Source organism: Apis dorsata, unplaced genomic scaffold, assembly GCF_000469605.1.
Source record: "Apis dorsata unplaced genomic scaffold, Apis dorsata 1.3 scaffold_591, whole genome shotgun sequence".
Lineage (NCBI taxonomy): Eukaryota > Metazoa > Arthropoda > Insecta > Hymenoptera > Apidae > Apis > Apis dorsata.
In genome coordinates, this window is record NW_006263796.1 from 588,998 (window position 1) to 605,188 (window position 16,191).

The following is a 16,191-nucleotide window of genomic DNA, read 5'->3' on the forward strand; positions in this document are numbered from 1 at the left end:
GTCCTACAGTGTATCATCGGCGTCGTTGAACAATGGCCGCCCCCGTCCGCCCCGGCGTGTTATTCGAGCATCTAGTTATACACGGTTATTCAGAAAATTGTGCTTGAATGAAGTGTGCATCGCTGATTAAATAATACCGGGGCCGTGCAATAACGATTTCATCAATTTATTGCGCATCATCGATTGAACCTAACGCTGCCTCTATTAATTTACCGACATTGGGCCCAGAGGGCATCAATTTGTAGCCGTCGGTTTGCTAACAGCACGCCAAATTGCGAGGCCGCGATGAATCGACGCCCGGCCGTGATACTCTCCGCGATACCCTCCGTGCGCAATTTTCCATCTCAAAAATTATAAATTCAATCATGGACTCGAGCGTGGGGAGGAGAGAGAAAGGAGAGAGAAAGAGAAACCAACCAACCATCGTTCCCCGATGCCTCTCTTTCATTCGAAAGGAATCGAATGATCCGCCATTTTATTCCAATCACGTTTTTGCAACGGGACGTCATATCGAATGAACATCCTACGAAAGATTTACCCTTGTCTCTTTCATCGAGCCTCGAACGGGCTCGACAAGGTGGAAATGAACTCGAGGACAACAACTTCTGCTGTTTCTTCGCGCGCCCACCCTTTTCGTTGGGCGAAAGCCCAATGGTGGATAGAACGTGGCGGTGGCGTTCAAGCGCCAATTTCGTGCGTTACACTGTTGAAATATTTTCACTGGATTTCGGCTGAAAAGCTCGCGTTAATGAATTTGGGAAAGGGCTTGTAAACATTCGCTGATTGCTCAACTTGTGTACCCGCGTGAATAAATATTGCGCTTGTGGCACGCAGGAAATACGGGAACCGGAAATTGTTCCTGCTATTTATACATATGTATATATTTCTGATCCTATTTATTTTTCGATTTTTCTAAACCCCTTTTTTTTTTTTTTGTTCTTGTTGTTGATATCCTATTTCTGAGAGGGGAAATGGTTTAAATTGTTACCGATTCGAAGTCGGTGAGTTCGCAGTGTTATGGCACGTGTATCGTCGATGCGGTATTTTATTCTGTTGTAATAAACTGGGGAACGATTTTATGAAATATCTGTGAAGAACGAAATAGTTCTTTTAGAGGAGATTATTTTCTACGACGAGCCTCGATGAAATTTTTCAGAAATAGTCCTCTTCAAGAAATTCTTTTTCGTTATTAATAACATTTAATTATTATATATAATTTCATTATTAAACATTCGTGATAAAAATTCCGTGAAAACAAATTGAATTACCTTAGTTATTTCGAATGCAATACTGATTCCAAAATCTAGATCGTATTACGAAACTTCTTTAAGCTTCTAAGATTAGTATTACTTCGAACTATTAGAAGATGACGCAGCAACCAATAATAAATCTAAAATCCACAAAAAAAAATTTCTTAATTTTTCCACGTTCGATCAACAACAATACAGAAGAAAAACGCACCGAACCTCCTTCAATGATCTGATCATTAACTCGTCCGCCAACCATGCAATTTGCCATAATTGAAAGATTTCATTGTTTAACGCACTCGTACGTGCAAAGTATCCACCCCAGATCCATCCCAGAGGAGCGTGGAGGAACAGAAGGGTGGAAGAAAGCGAGAGAGTGAGAGAGAGAAGAAAAGAGTTTGAAAGGGACGTCGGAGAGAAAGAAAAACAAGTCGTCGTCATTGTTGGCCGTTGACAATGTGGGTGTACGTTTGCATCGGGACACGTATCGCAACGAACTTGTATATAGACGCTGCGTTAAACTGCAAAGAAAGCGCGGCGGAGGCCGTCGTTCTCATGGAAACTGGAGTGAGAAACTCGTGGAGGAGTGTTGGAAAGAAAAAGGGGATGAGGAAAGTTGAAAATACTGAAAAGAGAGCACCGTCCCACGACTATCGATCACTCTCACTTCATCATCTTCCAGCCTGTGCGCGCATATCTTGGTCTTCTGGGCGTAGATAGCGTGCAATCAACCGGCCACGATGAATCTGCCTATCTGGAAGTCGCAATAAAATTGATAGAGAGAAAAAGAGAGCTTGTTAATTTCCTTTCCTCCTCCTTTATTCCCTTCCCGTCTCCGCGTCACGATCACTTCGATCTCGTCGCTAATCTGTCTCTCTGTGTTGCAGAGTTCGCGTGATTTTTTAGTTGAAAAAAAGGGAGGGGAGAAAGGAAAAGAAAAGGAAGAACGATACCGTGGAATATTAAAAGTTCCACGCTACGTGTACAACGATGACGAAGGCAACAGCTACGACTCGTTCGTTATTCGTTTCGATTACTACGAAACGAAGCATTAATACACGAGCAGTTAATTAATACGTAGGCTATCTTTGAAACTTTCTTCTTCTATCGCGAATCTGTGCCTTGCCGTGTCAAAGACTGATGAAAAACCTTCTCGAGGGAAAGTAAAGCGCCCCTCGTTGGCCCGCATCTTTATCCGTTAAGGGTGGTTCCTGAAAGTTAGAAACTGGTCAGGGAAAATGGATAGAATTGTGAATAAAAAAAGAAAAAAAGAAGAGAGGACTATAAATAACATCTTGTTTCTAATCGATCCATCCGGAAGAGTTCATTATCAATCTTGTCGAGGGAGTTAGCTACAGCTGTCTCATTGACTTTCCACGCTACGCTGGTCTTTCTTTCTTTTTTTTTTTTTTTTTTTTTTCCCCTCTAGAGCGAGGATGGTATCTGGCCAGACACGAGGGAAGAAGGATCAGCTGTGCGTCGATGGAGCAAAAGTAGAATGGGAACGTGGAGGAAGCCACGGGAGTCGCGTGCCAGACCACTGTCTCCCTCGTACGTCGGGAAACAGCAATTGTATATAGGTATACATAGCTGCAGGAGAATGGGACGGTTTACACAGGCGTGTTCGTGTCGTCGTCGAGCCCTCAATTCGCTCGGAAAGTGAGCAGGGGAGAACTGAGAGGAGAGAGAGAGAGAGAGAGAGAGAAGGGAGATGAAAGAAGAAAAAAAGAGAAAAGAAAAGAAAGGAAAGAGATACACTGGGAGCGGTGACGAGAGAAGGTAATGGCAACGATACCTGGGAAAACGGTCTGAAAATAAGGGGTTGAAAGAGGGTATGTACATGCGTCATGACCCGGCTAAACAACCGTCGCAGAAGCGAGATGGTTTAACCCTCGTGTCTTCTTCCTCCACGGGCACGAGGAAAACGGTTAGGTCGGCCAGAATAGAGCTACAAGTGGTGATAAACGATGGCCGAATCCACGTTATTGCCCACGTTGGGGAAGCCACGAAAATTTCTACGGAATTCAACTGCTGCCGATTCCTGGCTGAATACACCGCATCCGCTTCATATCGTCGTTCCTCTTCCCCTTGAATACGGATTCACGCAATGCGTACGAAATACACGCATTCATGCGTGGGTGTATCGGTCTTCGAACGACGACGGGCGAATAACGAGGCGAGTTGACAAAGCTTCCCTTTTACAGGCCGGTTGGTAAAAGAGCGGGGGAGGATGAGCGTTGTCTTGAATTACATTGAATATCATTGCAGCTGCAATTACGAATGGTATGTATAATTAATCGATCGCGCGATGGGGAATGGGTCGTTAAGATGCCAGAAGAATTATTAGATACGTGCATTCTTCGCCATTCCCTCAATGTTCAACAGGTTAGAAAAATTGGGTTGCGACGATTAATAAAAGGTCGTGAGAAGAATGGATTAATCGTTATATTTGGAAGCCAAATATCTTCTCTTCATAAACGAGTGTCTCCGGATACATCGCTACGCCTCTGAAAGCATTTTCAACGAACTGTATCGTGCTCAAAGGAAACGCCTAGCATCCTAGCCGAGCCTCTGTTAGTATAGAATATACTTGTCCTCTCCAGAAGGAGGACAGGAGAAGCGGTGATCGCGCAAAACCGTTCACCGCGCGGCAAATTTCACTTGGGAGCGTTCCGGCTCTTTTCTCCGAGAAATCTACGCTCCTATGGACGGAAAATGAAATCCGATATTGTAATTCCACGCGCTTGTGTAACGCGAGCCTGCCGTTGAAAACGTCGAGGACGACGACGTGTGCGTCGCCCTTTTTCAAACACGACGCTGCTGCACTTCGTGAAATGAATTTAAAGCGCGGACGCCGCCACGGTGACGCGGCGAACGTGAACGCGAGCGATATTAAAACACAAAACGGCCGAGTGTCAGAACAGAAATTCGCTAGAAACCACCGGCTACGCTTTATATGGTACACCTAATAATAACGCGGCGAGATCACGTGTTAGTTTAAATTCGACGCGTGAACGCTAAATGTGAAATTAGTTAGTTGTATCCCAAGCTATCTTCGCCAAGTTTGAACTTGGCGAAGAAAGAAACGGTATATCGAGGCAGGATTAGCCTTTCAATGACGTTACTTCTCTTCGAACTTTCCACAACGTCTGAAAATTTTGGATCTTGTTCTTTGTTTTTTTTTCTTTCTTTCTTTCTTTCTTTTTTTTCTCTGCCATCGTCAAACAGTTCGCTCGCTCGTTTGCTCGCCAACAACGACGCCCGCTTGTCCGTTCGCTATTCCGTGAATAAATAATTGAACGAACATGCGCGTGCGAAAGCATGATGAAAATTTCAATCGATGGCTTTCTGTCCGTTCACTAGTTCAAAATTATTTATTGATCTTCTCTCTTTTTCACAGACTATTCCGTACACTCTGTTTCACACTCCCTTCTTCCATCTCTGTTTCTTACAGTTTCCATCTCTATTTTTCTCTATGGGAGTGGCCGCGAGTCCTGCGACAAGGAATTCTTTGCTCAGCTTCCATATTAACCTACTCGGAAATCTAGTTTCACCTCGCATTTTTGCGTCGCTAAAATGCTACTACGCCTGTTTGTCGGATCACAGGACTCGTTTCGCGGTTATAAAACGCGCGTTGATGTATCTGTTTCTTTCAACGGCATCATGCTTGGAGGGAAACGGGGAATGCGAATCTCTTCGCTTAATGTCTAATCTAGGTCAACGGAATATATAGAATCGTGTTGGAATATCGTGACTATAATATCTAGATTGATTAAGTATATTCAGAATATTAGTGAAATTTGTTGGAGAACACATCTGAGAGGTAAATAATGGAGAAATCTATATTCTACTCTGTAAGAATTTCCATAACAAATAATTCACATTGAAATGAAGTGATATATATACGTTACAATAAACTTCATCTCATTTATAATGTTTCTTATGAATGAAAATTTCATTTTTGAAGGTACTGTCATGATAATATACATTGGCCCTTTGTTTACTACAAGTAAATTTCAACAAGTTGTGTATTGTGCTCAAAGAGGAGATATCCAACATCCTACTCAGTTTCCTTTCTGCTTTTGAGAGGAAAAGACAAATAAATGGGAATAGATAAATAAAACGTTATCTACTATTAAATTATATCATAATAAACATTATGCAATATGCAATATTTATAGTTATAAAGAATTTAAAGATTTGATATTAATATTTTTGATATTGAACCATTGAATTTCTCTATATTCAAATAAACAACTTCACATTAAGCATTTCAAATTATTCAATCATAATACAGTTATACGAATTACTTGATATTTATAATCATATGCTAAATTTGATCTTTATGTAATTACAAGTATCTTTAAACGAATTCTTATTCTTATTCAAATAAGAATTTCACAAAAACTATTTTTCATTCCATGTTACTATTTTATTCATATAAGTTTGCGGCACAAAGCAAGTTTGAATTTGCGCCTGCGAGTCAGAGATTCCGTTTTCTTTACTAGACTCAACACATCCTTGTTCCTCTTTATACCTAGCTGGCAAGTCGCGCGTGTCAATAATACACATGCCTACTCCGTATATATGTATATGCAAATGCATGAGAAGAAGACATGTAAATAAGCAATTCAAGTAACGTCAGGCATTGCTGCTAAATTACCCCACGAATCGATCATGCTTTTGTTGCATTTATTACAACGATAAATTCGAGAACGAGAGACGTCGAACATCGACCAGGAAGTAATAGACGAGTGATAAAGTTGAACGCGGGGAATTTTTATGAGTAAATCGATGTTGCACGCGGAAAGGGCAAACCGGCGTGAGAGGGGAATAGCAGGCGATTAGGAAGGGGCTGAGAGAAAGAGGGAGGAGGATGGAATGAGAGGAACAGGAGGGAGCAAGAGTGTATTACAGGAAAGAGCAAGAAGAGACTCGATTGACCGAGGAGAAGGGAGAAACTATAGAGGAGTGAGAGGAAGAGGGAAAGAGAGAGGAAAGTAAAATGTGTGTACGCATATGTAAGAGCGACAAAGAAGGCGAAGAGGCAAAGGGCGCTAGAAATCTGGAGCGGGGATAGATCCGGGGGCTTTTGCGCTGTGCATGCGACCTTGAATGCTAGCCAGCCTAGACCTTGCCACAGCTCTTTCGCTCAGCTTGCCTAGTCCAGAGACCGCTTCACCTCTACATACATACATACATACAACATATATATTGTTGTTTGGAACGGCGGCCTAAATCCGATATCTCGCTTCCTCTTTCTTCTTACCTCGCCTATCCTATGGTTTGTGGCCACGCGCGATCACGATGATTACGTAAAGATGAAAACTCGAATAATTGTCAGTTGGATGTCTAGTCAGCTGGATAATTTTACTTTGAATCATGCACATTGTTGCGATTATTTCTAAAGTATTGTATATTGAAATTTGAACCTAGAATTTTGAATTAATGATGAATTTTGATCAATTTATTTTGTTATATTTAAAATATGTTGTAAGAATTCATAATATGTATTATGAATTCTATATGATTATTATTTAATGTAAGCAATGCTTTTTCAATTTTTAATTCTATGTTAAATGGATTATACATATAATTCACATAATTATAAAATCTATAGATGGAAATGTATCTATATAAAATCTTAAATACTTAAAAAATATTGCATATTTACCGTGCAAATGTTAAAAGATAGCAGATTGCAGTTTGATTTTCTATTTTTACTCTTCTAATGATAAACTTGAATATTCTTTTCTAAATACAACCGATGACCTTTATCACATAAATAATATATATAAGTAAATTTCTGAAGAAGTACTTCTAATATATGCAGCTATAAACATTTACAGTAATATTGGATATTTCTTTAAATGATAGAAGAAAACATCATTCCATCATATGACATATACATGTATAGTACTGCAATATAAGATTTGTATTTAATCATCATGGAGAATGTAAATTATGTTTCTATTTATAATATTACAATTACGAGTAATACCTAGTTAAAATGTGATGTTCATAGTTTGCGATCCTCTTACTCGCTGGAGCGTTTGCATAGGTGGGATCATAACGGATCTTTGGTCGCGACCGCACCTAGAATTCAATGAATTCAACATAACTTTGCTGTTTATCCACTTCACTTTTTATGTTTTTGCCAAATTGTGCAGTTCTCAAGATTGCAACGGCATCTGTCTTGAGAATTGCGAGCTATTCGTTATCACGTGACTACAATTGCACCGGTTTTACACTAGGATGTTACCGATCACACGTACTATTGAAGTTCGTGACAAACTGCGCAAGATTATTTTCATTTTATTTTTAATAAATATTTATAAGTGAATTATTAAATTTATGATTTTTTCATTAAAATCATTATGATTGATTCTTTAAGTGATTGATAATATTTTTCGAATATTTATAAATTGCAGAATATATAGGTAAGATAAGTGTAATATTTTTATATATAAAATAATATTTATTCGAATATTATAATAATAATTTATATATATATATTTATATATATATATATATATATATATATATATATATATATATATATATATATATATCATTATAATTATTATTATGCTATTAATTTGTAATTAATATAAAATAAGAAATGTGAATATAAAAGAAGGAATATAGAATTTTGAATTTATTTGAACAAGAAAGAATTCCAACACTGTATAACAGTGAAGTTATCGTTTAGTTCGTTTTTGAATAATACAAATTTCATAATTTTTTATATTACATTTAATTTTTTTCTATGTATTAATATGATAATAATATAATATTTGAAATTTTAATTTTATCTTAATGTGAAATCAAAATAGCATAGATTAAATTATTGTTTAACAAAAAAAATCTTAATTTTATTTTTTAATAGAAAGGGCACATAATGATGCATTATTTTATAATCATATAAATTAAATTATATGATATTAAATTAAATTAAATTAAATTTAATATTTTGATTGTGATCTATCTATAGAATTTAATTTTTAATTAAATCATCAGATATATATAAATAAATATTTTGTACTATATATATTGAAATATATAAGTGCCAACATCTTGTGCCGGCACTGGGCTAGAATTCAAACGTGTGCCGCCCCATTCTTTCGCGTGTTATATCGCAGCGTGCAAATTTCAAATGATACGTTAATTCGTGTAGTGCGTGTTCGAAATTGGTGATTGTACAAGTTAACAATTTATAGTGAACAAAAATGTTAACTAAACGCAAAAACAACAAGTATATTCATAATTACAATTTTCCACTTACAAAACTTCGAAACGTGTATTGTATACAGTGCAAACATCAATTTATTTTTCAAGGTAATTATTGAATATTCGAATCACATTTACCGGCATTTTTTTTTTTTTCATCCATTAAAATCTTGTATACGTTAATAATACATAATACATTTGTTTGAAACTTTTTATTATTATAATAATTGTTTTGCGAAAATTTATTTGTGTATTTTTATAAATATACGTACCAATTAGTGATATTTTAGTAATAAATATATATGCAGCATTATCTTGCACGTTGCTTTTCTTTATAAATATTAATGGTATGAATATTATTTTAAAGGTTAGAATAATAAGAGATTGATATTCTTAATATATATGTAGATATTATTATAAATATTTATTTGCAAAATATAATTTAAAAAAATATTGAAAAAGCTTGTTTATTTTGTTTGTTTCAGAATTTGTTCCTTTACGTGGTGTTATTCCTTTATTATTAGATTGTGGACATACAATATGTGACAAGTGTATGAAATTATTTGTTAATAAACCTTGTCCTCTATGTAATGTAGTTTCACAATGTGAAAATGATCATATACTTTCATTATCTTTACATATATATACATTAGGATTAATGGTCATGTCGCATAATCGACCAATTATTACAGATGATTTAGATATTTCTTTTTCTAAATTATCTACTTCTAAATCAAAGCAACAGTGCATAAAAGGTGTGTATCTTATTAAAAGATGATAAATTATTTTAAATTATATTTTAAATTAAAATAAAGTATGTCTTGTTTCCAGGATTGTGTTATGAATGTGGAATTCAAGCAACTATAAAATGTCTACAATGCGTTGTTCTTTTTTGCAATATTTGTTATACAAAGGTATATTATTTAGTAAATAATTATGATTTTCTTAATATATTATTATTTGCTTTTGTTGGAATATATTATTATATATTTATAAATTCAGAAGAAATGACATTATATAATATAAAATAATATACAAAGTATATCTTAAATAAATATTTGGATTTATATTTTTTGTTAGATTCATGGGAAAGCACTACAAAATCATACAAAAATAATGTTAACAGAAGACAATAATGAAAATTCTTTTACTATAAGAAATACGTGTTCAGAACGGTGTAATGAACCAGTAGGATATTATTGTCAAAATTGTGATATATCGGGTTGTTCACATTGTATGCTACGATCGCACAAAACACATATTTATCAACCATTACTTAAGAAGGTTTGTATTATATAAATATGATATAATATGATTTAATTATTTATCAATACATTTTAAAGAAATAATATGTTTTTATTTTAATATTTATCAGAATGAAGAAATGCTGGAAGAATTCTACAAAGTGTTTGATGACGTGTCCGAGAACCTCAAGAGAATTCAACAGGCGCAAAAGGTAAGTTTTTAACTAATTTTCTGTATGTTTTAATCAAAAAGTTACTAGATATTCGAAAAAATTATTAGAAATTATGTTGCATGTGTCATAAGAAATTATCCATATTAAATGATAAATAAATAATTTTATTTTATATTTGCGATATAATATTGAATATAAATATAAACTTTAAGAATTAATTTGTCACAATATATAATTTTAATTATAAAAATTTTTCCCTTGGGAAAAAATGGGAAAATTTTTCTAAATTAATTTGTTATATATTTGTTTATCATTGAATATGTTATATTTAACAAATTAAAGAGCAATATTCTTTGAAATGCATGTTATAATTTTCTATAAAGTATATTAAATCTTGTTATAAATAACTACACTGTACAAATATGACTAGAGGGGAAAGAGAAATACTTATTGACATTATCGATTATCCGTGTTCGTTCGCATTTATAATTGTTTTAAGGGCTTGAATAATTAGATATAACATTTAAATATTTCATCGTGATAAAATAATTTGATTTCTTCATAAGTAGAGATCTTATAAAAAAATTTTTCTTATACGCTAAAAAAATATATATATATATATATATATATAAAAAGAAAATCACACATAAATATATAACAAAAATATTGCACATTTTTAAGTTTCACAAAATTTCTTCACATCCGAAGATATTTAAGTGACACAACCTATAATCATTCGTTGCTATTTATAACAAATAATGGCAACAAAGATACGGTAAATGCATGCTAGATTTAAACCAGCAAAATTACAATAATTTAACAAACTAAAATAATTATAAATTAGTTGTATCAATCATTTTTTTTCTCTTGTTGTTTATCCTTGAGCTTTTCTTTTTCTTTCTCTTTCTCTTTTTCTTTCTCTTCCTGTTGCTTCTTCAACTTTTTCTCTTTCAATTTCGCTTCCATTTCCTTAAACTTGATTTCCAAATACCGATCTACCTCTGGACCGGTGAAATCCTCCGGAAATTTTGGCATTATCGGCAGTATATACTTGTAAAGTCGTTCATTTAACACGTACAATTGAGTCGTAGTTTCGCATTTAACATTGAACCACCAGTCACACGTCAACGCCACTTGACTGAATATCGTACCATTCGGGCATAAAAACGATGATTTACCACCGTTAAGATCACAATAATGCCATACCTGAAAGAACAACATTATCATTATTACACGAGTTTTCGGAATAGGTTTAAAAGTTTTTGTTTCGATTTATTTATATATTTTTACATTACAGGAATAAGTTCTATGTTTACCATGTTTAATCAGAAAAAGAGAGAGAGAGAAGGGGGAAAAAAAAAAAAAGAAAATACAGCGTTCCCCGAATTGGTAATCCAAACATCCTCTTACCTATCTCCTCATCTATAAACATTCTATTTAAAAGAATAATTGATAACTTTCTTTACTTGGAATCGTTGTTACCTTCTCCTTTTCTCCGAAATATCTTCAACAAATCGGGAAAACACTGAAACAAATTACCTGGCATCCAGTCTCTGGATCGCCAAAGAATCCTTTATACCGTTGTTCCTTGCAACTGAAATTCGTACGCGGTATACTGGAATAGGCTGGATAATCCACATTAGCCTTTCCTCGTGTAGCCCCATACTTCAATCTTGTTTGTGGGACAGTTTGCTTGTCGGGCTCCGTGTGATAAGTGTAAAGCGTGGGGCTCTCCGTGGTAAGAAACGGAAATTGTTCTTTCTGCAATATATCCTCCCTTATGTCTTCCGTGATCGCGTAAGAATGATCGATAGGAGGCTCATCAGGCTGCGGTCTGATCGTAGGTATGAATGTCTCCTTGTATCTGGTCGGTATCTCTTGCACCACGGGGATATAATATTCGACCACGTTGTTCGTCAAACTGTTCGCGTTGTAACCCGGTCGAGGCGATCCTTTCGGTCTCCCTTCTTCCTCGTACGAGGTTGCCTTGTACCGTTCAGGGTCGTCGGTCAGGTATATCGGATTGGGCGTAGCCTGAAATCTCGACTCCGTTATCACTTTCGGCCTCGTATGCGGCCGTACTTTGGCCGCCTTCTGCGGCATTAGAGGAGGCCTTGCCGGCGTTAGAGGAGGCGCCTGTATCTGGGGGAATTCTTCTTTCTTCGTATTGTGCAGAATATTCAGTATCTCGACCAACGTCCTCAGGCTATTATCTATATTGTCGTTGTTCAACGATTCTGGCAAACGTTCGCTCAATTGGAAGCTCTCCATTATCTGCTCGAGATTCACGTTAGGATTTCGCGGCAATTGAGGGAGCAACGACGGCTGCTTCAATCCAGGTATCAGTTCCAACGTGTTTGGGTAGACAGGGACTTGGCGATGATCTTGGAAATCCTTGATTGGATAATTGATAGGGGCGTTGCTACCCGTTGCTCTCACGTTATAATCCAGAACGTAGTCATCCCGAAGATCACCACCGTGGACAGGTTTGCTCGGTTGCTTCCTGGTCGGGTGTTCCCTGCCGTTCGAGGTGTAAGGTCGCAACGGTCTCGCGTTTCCATAGTATCTGTTCTCCTTCCGGGAGTTCTGAGCGTTGGTTACCGTCGGTATTTCAGGATACGCTATTTTTTGATCCTGATACGGCGTCGAGTCGTATTCGTAATTGATCTTCTCCGAGTTGTATCTCACGGGCGTGAAGTAATCGTTGTCGACCCCCACGTTTCTCGGGTCGTATTGAACCGATGGGACGAATTTTTCTTGATTCCGCGCGCTCGCGCGATAATTATTCTCCCTTCGTGGCCCCGTGTACGTCCTGGCGAATTGCGGATTCGCCTGTTGATTTTTTCTCACCAGGGGGATAACTTGTTGCGCGTCATTCGCGGATGCTCCTTGTGAGATCGGTGGTTGACGGTCGTTTACGAAGTTGTGGGCCACGTAGAATGTCATGTAGGGTATCAGTCTTCTGTACCTTTCTTTGAACTCCTCCTTGAACTCTTCCAGCGTGATATTCGACGACGATTCGTCATCTTCCTCGCCTGTTACGATCCTCGTCGAGTTCGAATCGGAAGATGCCGCGTTCCTCGCTGTGGATAACACTGAAACAAGTAAATTGTAAATTTAGCTTCTTTCTCTTAAATTAGCTATAAAATCTATTTTCATCTTTTCGTAATTCAAAAGAAAAAAACATTCAAACATTCAAATTAACATCTAAGTCAGATCTGAATTAATTCAATAATTTAAAAATTCGAGAAGATTACAAGACTACGCGTTAACAAGTTATCTCTTGATCATTATGCTCTAATTACTGACGAAAAATAAAAAAAGGAGCATCCAAGAGGAAAGACAAGGCAAATAAAAGAAATCTCTCTTACAAAGGTATCGTGATGATACCTTTCATATACTCGATCTTTTAAAAAGTCACCAACGTTATATATCGCTTACTTCTTTCCTCTCAATCTCAATCTCCTCCCCTCCCTTTCTCGTGGCTACGTGCGAAGTAATGCCGCGTGTGCCGCACTTCGCCACTGGTTGAAATTAAATTAGAAGGAAAATATTCGGAGAGCCGGCGCTTTTGCACCGGGATAGCAAGAATATAAAGGCTATCCCCTTGTGTGTATGCACACTCACACGCGTTCAAAATCACGAGCGAATTCACTGGTCTATCTATTTCAGCATACGCTTGTGTATGTGTGTGTGCGTGTATGCACTCGCGGAGGATATATTCGCTCTGGCACGTTCGAGCGGTGCAACCATTAAAAACGTACCAATCCTCGGCCAACTGAGCTCAACCCTCGACCCTACGCGTGTACAACTACCGTTAACTCCCTCCCCGTCTTGCTCGATCGTACAGGACGGCTCGATCCTTCGGGGTGTTGCGATAGACGTGGTAACCGGTTTCATCGGATTTCAACTCGGGAAATGAACTTTGCTCGATCGATTTTCCCCAATTATACCGTGTTTAGCAACCAATTATGCTTCTCCTTTTATTTTTTCATTCGTTTTGATTCGTTTTTTTTTTTTTATTATTATTAACTATATGGATCGGAGGGTAGATATGTTGCCGTTGATTTTATGATAAGATTTGAAGATTTTAATCGTTTGCCAATCAACTTTTCGACACTAACGTGTTAGACATATTATTCTAATTTAAGATTTTCCTCCTTCGAATGATACGAATAGAATTGCGAATTGGAATTATCTGAAACAAAATTTCCTTTAGTGGAAATTTCCGTTTAATTAAAATAAAATTTGTAACGTTTGGATCCAATCTATTCGGGGTTTGTCGCGTTTTCGAATTTTTCAACGCGCTTATTAACGCGTAATAGAGATTTCTCCCCCGTGGGGAGAAGATTTTTATAAACCGATTATTCGGCGGCGATGTAACGAAGTAACGAGAGACGAGATGCTATCGTTTTATCAGGAGATAGAGACAAAGGGAGAGAGCGAGAGGTCGTGGCGCACATCAAAGGGACGCGACCGTGTCTCTCTGTTACGGGCGGATACACACTCGACCTGGAAATCCAATTCGATTCTGCATGAAATGAGTCTGGAAACTCTTTCTCTCTCTCTCTCTCTTTTTCACCGCTCTCGCTTTATTAATTCTGTCAGTACGGAAACGTGATTGAAAAATCCGCAAAGCGCGTGTTGCCACGAGGCCAACAACACGCCCATCCAGTTTCTCTCTAAAGAGGTGCTCGTCCCGAAAATTTACAAAGCGCCCGTGTCCATCTGCATAAAGATGCGCGCGATCCTTCGGGCTAAGTGGACTCTCCACGCTCTCTCGCGGTTTCAACCTTTTCTCGCGAGAATTCGATTCTGGACAGCTTGTTTAAGGCGGTGTTTACACTCGCGTTTCCACCCCCTCGCACCCACTCGAGAGGAAATCTCGTTTTTTTCCTTGTTTTCTCGAGAAATATTTAGAATACATCTCGGTTCGGCTTGTTTCCAGGGTTTTTTCCCCGTGTTTTGGTGGACGGATGGCTGTTCTCTTTTTTCTAGATTTGATCAGATCGTTTGGGATCTAGATTTAGGAAGTTGCCCTCGATGGAACATTTTCTTTTTATGTATAAATTTGAAAGAACGTGAAATTTCACGTTGGTTAAAAGTTAGAGAGAGAAGAAAAGTTTGATGGTATTTTAGAAATCATGAAGAAAGAGAAGATACTTAGGTGGAATTATTTGTCAAATTAATATAAATATTCCATACATTCGAACTCTTTAAAAATTTATATTCAAGTGTTAATCATATAACTGGTTATGATAAACCGTTTCCCACAGCTGTTCAATTTTTTATCATTACCTTATTCTCGCAATTTCCCTCTCTATTTCTCCCTCTCTCTCTTCGACCTCGTTTTTTTCTCCACCGTTTCATTCAAACAGTGGCAAATATTAATTTACTCGATCCACGGGAATCACGCTCGCGTAATATTTCCAGCGGGAAAGGCAAGTACAGTAGACCCTCGAAATTCAAACACAATCCGTTCCAGGAGACCGGTTGTTCAATCTTCGAGTTGTTCGAATTTCGAATTAAATTCTTCCATTTGAAACGATATAAATTTCAAACAGTGGAAATTTACTCGATACAAGACATTTTAAACGGCTATTTCGATTCCAATATTTTTATCTATAAAATATTACATGCTTATAAAAATATTCTATAATATCAATTAATCGATAATTTTCCTTCAATCTGTAATTTTTTATCTTTAACTTTGTCTATTTTTTTTTTTTTTAATATTTTTTCAATCAAATCATTCCATCGTTAAATTATTTAACATATTTATAAAATGATTTTTTTTATTTCTTTCTCTTCAAATCTCCAATCTTTCTCAAATAAAAAGTTCGAGGAAACTTTTTAGTTCTCGAGTTTGCAAGCAAAATTTGCAAACAAGATTAATTTTTCCACTTAAAGAATTTTCGTTTTCCACGAAATGAGATACGAGGATTTATCTCGTTCGGTATCGGTTTATGACACGGCCCTTCGTCTTCTGCCGCGGACAATAAATAAAACCACGGTCGCAGTAATTTTGGCCGGGCGGCGAAATTGAGAATATACGTTATCCTGTTTTCCATAGGCGATATCAATTGTTCGTACCAGTTGTTCCCTATTCTGCTCGCGCGTCTCTGAATTACGATTGTAACGATTGCCTTGTATTACCTCCGGCCTGGCTATCGATGAATTTTTGTTTATTTCATATCCTCGAACCGCGAACAAGACAGAATGGACAAGCGACGCGACGATTGTCGAATGAAATTTTTGCTTTTCTCTCTCTCTCTCTCTTTTTTTTTTTTTTTTTTT

At 36.8% G+C, this 16,191-nt stretch overlaps 2 protein-coding genes and 1 long non-coding RNA gene across 4 annotated transcripts in view; 1 reads left to right on the top strand and 2 right to left on the bottom strand.

Moving 5' to 3' along the window:
* Window positions 1–5,689: 5,689 nt before the first annotated feature.
* On the bottom strand, window positions 5,690–7,631 carry LOC102677125. The gene is made up of 3 exons (XR_422564.2): window positions 7,249–7,631; window positions 6,922–7,166; window positions 5,690–6,679 (listed from the first exon to the last, which is right to left on the bottom strand). It is a non-coding gene; the product is annotated as an uncharacterized LOC102677125 (long non-coding RNA).
* A 681-nt stretch (window positions 7,632–8,312) lies between these two features.
* The window catches only part of LOC102677583, a 100,553-nt gene continuing 92,674 nt past the window's right edge, over window positions 8,313–16,191 (top strand). For both annotated transcript variants that reach the window (XM_006621156.2, XM_031513130.1), the window contains exons 1-5: window positions 8,313–8,585; window positions 8,963–9,232; window positions 9,309–9,391; window positions 9,558–9,761; window positions 9,853–9,933. In XM_006621156.2, coding sequence (XP_006621219.1) covers window positions 8,477–8,585; window positions 8,963–9,232; window positions 9,309–9,391; window positions 9,558–9,761; window positions 9,853–9,933 — 747 coding nt within the window. In that variant the 5' untranslated portion in view covers window positions 8,313–8,476. The remainder of the gene's footprint in view (window positions 8,586–8,962; window positions 9,233–9,308; window positions 9,392–9,557; window positions 9,762–9,852; window positions 9,934–16,191) is intronic.
* LOC116186313 overlaps window positions 10,210–16,191 on the bottom strand; it is a 51,258-nt gene continuing 45,276 nt past the window's right edge. The window contains exons 2-3 of the mRNA XM_031513129.1: window positions 11,434–12,989; window positions 10,210–11,100 (exon numbers count right to left, since the gene is read on the bottom strand). Of these exons, the coding sequence (XP_031368989.1) occupies window positions 10,744–11,100; window positions 11,434–12,989 (1,913 nt within the window). The 3' untranslated portion in view covers window positions 10,210–10,743. The remainder of the gene's footprint in view (window positions 11,101–11,433; window positions 12,990–16,191) is intronic.